Source organism: Drosophila serrata, unplaced genomic scaffold, assembly GCF_035046125.1.
Source record: "Drosophila serrata isolate PLE 108 unplaced genomic scaffold, ASM3504612v1 contig_184, whole genome shotgun sequence".
Classification (NCBI taxonomy): domain Eukaryota; kingdom Metazoa; phylum Arthropoda; class Insecta; order Diptera; family Drosophilidae; genus Drosophila; species Drosophila serrata.
In genome coordinates, this window is record NW_028257082.1 from 10,072,194 (window position 1) to 10,078,198 (window position 6,005).

A 6,005-nucleotide genomic window follows, 5' to 3' on the forward strand; every position below is an offset into this window, starting at 1 on the left:
AGTATCATAGCTGACATCGATGTATCGATATATTCTATCAGAGGGTTGTCCATCACTATCACTACATTCCAGTTGGTAAGAAAAAAAAAATAAACCAAAAAAAAAAATCAAGTTACGCTGCAGAGGTAAAAAGCATAATTAATAATTCATAATTTATCCACAACGACCATAGACATGTCTGCGTAACCAATTAGAGTGTGAAAAACTTCAAGGTAGTGAACATTTCACTGCAAATTCCGTTTGTTTACGCCTCCAATGGGAAGAACAACAACAATTTGGGAAAGTTGTGTTTACGTTTTTGAAACCTCGATAAGGTTTTAACGGCACTTCTAAATAATTTCTCGCAATGGCAAGACCTTGTACTTAATTGTGATAAGCATTTCGTGTTCCGACAATGATTAAAAATTGTCGTCTTGTAGTAGGTTTTCTGTTTAATCTTCTTTTTTAATGTCAAATACTAGTGAGTACATACAGAAAACAAAAAAACACACTGGGGGGAGTTGTACTTGTGTGTGCGTTCAAACTAAATTTTTGGGGTGGACACTATTTTTTTTAAATTTGCCACTTAAGTCAGTTTCGAATTCGAAATATAGACTCTGCTGATAATATTGGAATTCAATAATCCAAATCGGAACAGTTTCACTCAAAAGTAAGTCCGCTACGTAGTCCGATTTCGAAGCACTCTCTGACCGCCGCTCTCACGGACCTATATAGCCATTTTATCGGAATTTATATATATGAATACATATACTACACAGAGTGACGTTACGTAGCGCAGCTCGATTGGGGCCTGAATTAGTCTCAGCTGAGTTCTTTTCGCTTCAAAACACACATTTCTCTCCCTGTACTCTGTTCGAGAGACACGTCAGTTGCGCAAAATATCACGAAAATATTATTAATTAACTTTCTTTTTGCAACTGCCAGGCTCAAGCTCTTAATACCCCGGCTGTCTTCCATCCGAAAACCATGTCCGACGACTTCGATGGCTGCGAGTGCGTCTGGTCGCAGGAGTATGCGATGCAGCGGCTCATCAACTTTGTGAGTTCCCAGGCTCTTGAGTCCTTTCCACTGTCCTCCTGCTGGCCCTAATCCCTCTCCTGGATTACCTTTCCTTATAGATACGCCAGAACCAGAATGCCTGCACGGACACCGAGTGCTTCGACGGTGAGTCGTCCTTTAGTTTAATTTTCTCATGTCCTTTGGGTCGAATTTCCCTGGGTTAATTCTACTTTACTTTATTATTTTATCTTTTAATATTATACATATTTATTTTGTTACATATATCTTCTGTGATTTTTAATTTAATTTGTTTACATTCCTTTTCTCTTTGCTTTGATATGGCTTTATTTTTTTTTTATGTAGTTCGTGGTTATATTATTACGTTAAATACTACTACTTATAATATACAAAAAGTATTGTTTTATATTCTTAAAAATCGAACCTTGTTAAGTTTAATTTAAATTTAAAATGCATGTAAATGTAAAAATGTATAAATTTACATACATGATGTTTCCTTGCACTAGGCTCACATTCTTAATGTCCTTTTAGGTTTTAATCTCCCTATTATTCAAAGAAAAGCTTGTAAACAGATTTTTTTGTTGATAGTTTGTCACCATCTTAATTTCTTAAATTAATACAGATAAGTGATAACCAACAGCTTAGGTTTCTTTTTGTATGATAAATTGTTTGCCTTTACATCTTTTCTTTAACTTTACCGATCATATTTCGGTGGGGCTACTCCTCCAAAGCCTAACACAATCTCTCCAAATCCCTTTTGCAGTCACCGGACGTACGCAGCAGCAGCAGCAGACCGTAGGTGGCGGCGAGGACAATGGCTTCACCGTTGCCATGATCTTCATGATCGTGGCCATGTTCATGTATATACTGAATCCGAGTACCTGGGGCCAGCTGACCAGCAACAAGCCAGCAAGCGGCCGTCGTGATAACAACCAGGACGGCTCGCCGCCGCCCCCACAACCGCCGCCGCCGGCCATCAACTAGAGATGGTGTCGAGCGTGGATCTCTGCTTCCACCAAAACCTGAGCTTCTCCACAATTCGCAATTGCATTTCCTTACTTATTGTTTGTTTATATGGCGAGATAAGGCGTTCACTACATTTTCCACACAATTCGGTTGGAATCAGAACAATAAATATAGTTGTAGATTGGTGAAATCCTTTGTGAGCCGATTTACAAAGATTAGACAAATTATACATCACACTGACATTGTACAAAAAAAGTAAAAGAAAGAAAAACACACACAACCGCACACACAAGTACACACAGGCTTATTATCCCAAAATTTTTGAAAATACACTTTGGAAACTAACTTGTATTGCTTAATCGTTTGGAGGGATAGAGTAAACTTTGTACACTTGACTTACGAGTTAATTGAAGTGTTAATCCTCGCTCTGCAGCTTTACCATCTTTTCGCGCACATTCTTTAGCAGATCCTTCATTTGCTCATACTTTCCCGTGGAGTCAGGCAGATTCTCGAAATTAATGACATCGCTGACGCCCACCTTGAAGTTACTGCCCTCGGGCAGTTTGTCAAAAACGGAGAACTTCAGCACAGGTGTTCCGTCGAACGAGGCCTTAAATTTCTTTGCAGAAGACAGAGGAGAAGCTCTCGTTCCGCCGGGCATTGCGGTCGCGGATTGGGTTTGTGGAATGCCTGTGGCTTCCAGTTCGACCGTGTCGTCCAGGGTATTCAGGGAAGTTGAGTCATTCGCCATGCTATTCAGCGATGTATTGCACTCCAGTTGGAGCAGCAGCTTCTCTTGCTGCTCTCTCAAATCCTCCAGCGTTGGTGATGGCGAGCGAGCACGCACCTCCTGCTTCTTCTCTATGGGCTCGGGTGGCGGAGGTGGCGGCGTCGGCATCGAGGCGGGGAGTGGCGGATCCTCGGCTTCGTCAACTATCTCCATGTCACAGTCTCCTAGAGTGGTTTGCTCAACAGGCTCTTCGTCGTGGGTAGCTGGCAGCTCCAGTAGCTTCTTGCGTCTGTAGCCGCTGGTCACATTCTCGCCGAGGGATTTGATAAAGTTCGCTTTAGAATGATCAGGTTGAAACGGCGGAACATTGTGATGTTGAAAGTCCTTCAAAGAAGCAGAGGATTAGCGGAATAATAAATGATATGGAGGCTAATAGCTACATCAAAGAACTTGCCGCTGGGCTCTACATTGAAGCCCGGGAACTCAACTATCTTATTGATGTCGTACTTAAAGGTGTCTGCCTCCCCGTCTTCGTCGTCGGACTTGGTGACTTCCGTACCCTGCAAAACCGTTGTCAACTAAAGCAATTCACTGATATGATATAGAAGCCAACTTACATCAGCATTGAACAAAGCAATGCCCGAGCTCTGGACCTTGGCCTCCTCTAGCCAGGCGGGCGGATAGCCCAGAACTCGTAGTCTGTAGTACATGAAGGGCAGCTCGCCACGAGCGTAACCTATGGCGTGACGGGTTTTTGTGCTGATCCTGCCGGGCTTTATGTGTCCAAATCGCTGCTCCGTGTCTATGTGGTACCTCTCTACCTTCCTTTTTCGTGCCCTCTGAATTCGTGCATTGTTTCGCGGTTTGGGACAGTCGCGTATGGAGTGATCCGTATCGCCACAGTTAAAGCAGGCGGACTGGGCCTTGGGGCGGCAGCACTTGTTCACCGCCTCTGCTTTGAGTTTCTTCCGAGCTTCGGTCCGTTCGTCCAGCACGTCAGCACTGCGCTTGTAGGAGGGCACCTGCGAGGCATTCAGTTTGGCGGCTGGCTTGATGTCAATCATAAAGAGGTCTTCGATGTTCAGATCCGGAGAGGGAGACTTCTCAATCGTAAAATTGCTATTTTCAAAGGCTCTTATCAGTCGCTCTTCTTCGTTTAATTTGAAAAACAGCTGCTTTTCCGCAAATGTGATTTCTAGAAGCTCCAGCATTTGTTTTTGAAGGCCTGCATAACGCTCCTTCTTCGAAAATCTTACTTCAAAGATCACGGTAGCTTCTTCTTCCTGGTTGTTTTCCTGAGAGGCAAAATAGCTTTTATTAACCCATCATCCTTATATATAATATTATTCTTACCTGACTGCTTGGATTGCTTTCAATTTCCTCATTTTTCGATGATTTGTTGGTAGCCGGCCGTTTGTCCTCATTTGTTGTTGTTGTCTCGGGTGCGGGAAGCCACACTATGTCGTCCTCCAGCTCGCCATCTTCCACGTCGTCCTCTACGGTTACCACGCTGTCGTCTATTACTATAACGCTGTCGTCCATATCTGTCTGCGATGGGATTATCACTAATAAATGAACTTTGTTTAACCAACAATTGTTTTTCTTTTTCTTACCTTTTCGAGCAGTGTTGTGTAATTGTGGAATAAAGGCCAAACAGTGTAATCGATACAACTAATCGATAAAGGGATATCGATTGGTCTTCGCGCTTGAAAGTGTAGCATACGTTTTGCATGTTTGATTTTAAATATTTTGTTTTTATTTAAAATACAGAAAAACATTAAAGTCCTAAATAAAAAATAAACTAGGAATAATACGAAATAATCATTTAAAAATAAAATTAAAAGTAACGTTTGAAATGACTCAATTTATATTATAAACAACACATTATAAGGTACGCTTCCATTCTTGCTCAATTCTTAGCTCTACTTCCGCATTCTGTTTTTATTTAATTTATCAAGAAAATCATCAAGAAATTATGTCAACTCCTGATATTAGCACACATTAAGTATGCCAATCTCGGGAGCTAAAGACGTCATGTCTGATTTGAATCTCGCAAAGCGTCTGCTGAATGTCAACTTCAATCTGATCATGGAATACATGTCGCGCAGAGTTACGAGAAGGAAAACCCTGCCCCCCGGGTAATTGTGAATTCAACTTACACTCTGGGGAATTCTTCCGACAGAACTACTCGTGCCGCTGTTGCCGCCGACTGTCTGAAGAGTTTCGATCGATTGATTGGTTTAAATTTGAATAAAAGCTCTAGAGGATCGGTCAGGTGCTGCATGCAAATGAAGCCTGTAGAGTGGACACTGGAGCATTAACATCATGCACCATAAATAGATGCTTCCCCAGCTAAGTAGCCACACTCACAATGGATCTGCTCAAGAGTTATCTACTGCTCCTGTCCATGGCTCTCTTCCTGTGTGTCTGCAGGGTCCAGGCCACGATTGCCATCGAGAAAGCCAAGCCATCTCTTCCGGATCCCAGCCAGCTGCTTGCTAAATTCGTCAAGCCGAAACCTGTCTCCTTACCGGATCCCAGCCAGCTGCTCGCCAATCTTCCGGAAAAACTTACCAAGGCAAAGCCGGCGTTCTTATCGGATCCCAGCCAGTTGCTTTCCAAATTCACGAAGCCAAAGCCCGTCTTTGTCAAGCCCGTCATTGTAAAGCCTGTGGTAGTGGTCAAACCTGTCGTTGTCGGTGGAGGCGGAAGCGGAGGTGGACATGGACATGGTCATGGGCATGGACATCATGGCAAGAATAAGTTTAAGTTTTAAATGGAAATAAGAATGAGCGCTTTACCTTATCATATTTAAAAATTAATTCATCATGTATCTTCCAAAAAATTCATTCTCAATAATTTGTTTTAACTTTTATAATACAATAAAATAATTACATAAATAGGTAAATTTATAATTTCGATCTCATACCTAAATATCTTTAAAGACGAATGTGTCTCATACGAAAGGGAAAGCCTTGAACTGTCGTCTATAAGCGCATTTCGATGTGCATAATGAGTCCATCATTCGTTTGCCTAACGACGTCCTTTTGTGAGCAAATTGAAAGGCGGGACTGATGGAGCATCTGGTTATCCTGTCGCCAACGCGGCGTATGAGCAATTGCAATTGAGCGGGCGGAGGCGGAGGCGAAGGCGAAGGCGGATGCTGGAGGAGAACGGGAGTGGCACTCGGCATGGGACACACATTAACACACAGCAGCGGACCAAGTGACGATAAGAGCGCGTTTTAATCAACGTAATCATAATCATATGACCAGAACAGACACTCTGAAGG

At 42.6% G+C, this 6,005-nt stretch overlaps 3 protein-coding genes across 7 annotated transcripts; 2 read left to right on the forward strand and 1 right to left on the reverse strand.

Moving 5' to 3' along the window:
• The first annotated feature begins 6 nt into the window (after positions 1-6).
• On the forward strand, positions 7-2,328 carry LOC110178700 (small integral membrane protein 14). Of its 5 annotated transcripts, none has more exons than XM_020945925.2 (4): positions 7-75; positions 925-1,038; positions 1,119-1,164; positions 1,781-2,328. In XM_020945925.2, exons 2-4 carry the CDS (start codon positions 967-969, stop codon positions 1,999-2,001), a joined length of 339 nt encoding a protein of 112 aa, XP_020801584.1. In that variant the 5' UTR covers positions 7-75; positions 925-966; the 3' UTR covers positions 2,002-2,328. The 5 variants fall into 5 exon arrangements, with proteins under 5 accessions (XP_020801584.1, XP_020801576.1, XP_020801593.1 ...); XM_020945917.2 differs by having other exon boundaries at positions 48-125; XM_020945934.2 differs by lacking the exon at positions 7-75 and adding an exon at positions 78-460.
• Positions 1,224-4,366, reverse strand: LOC110178688 (zinc finger CCHC domain-containing protein 8 homolog). Its single transcript, XM_020945894.2, has 5 exons — positions 4,327-4,366; positions 4,067-4,261; positions 3,331-4,008; positions 3,154-3,273; positions 1,224-3,097 (listed from the first exon to the last, which is right to left on the reverse strand). The coding sequence occupies exons 2-5, from the start codon at positions 4,253-4,255 to the stop codon at positions 2,399-2,401; spliced, it is 1,686 nt and encodes a 561-aa protein (XP_020801553.2). The 5' UTR covers positions 4,256-4,261; positions 4,327-4,366; the 3' UTR covers positions 1,224-2,398.
• Positions 4,367-4,879: 513 nt separating this feature from the next.
• LOC110181033 (uncharacterized) lies at positions 4,880-5,621 on the forward strand. Its single transcript, XM_020948711.2, has one exon. The coding sequence runs from the start codon at positions 5,085-5,087 to the stop codon at positions 5,487-5,489; it is 405 nt and encodes a 134-aa protein (XP_020804370.2). The 5' UTR covers positions 4,880-5,084; the 3' UTR covers positions 5,490-5,621.
• Positions 5,622-6,005: the final 384 nt, after the last annotated feature.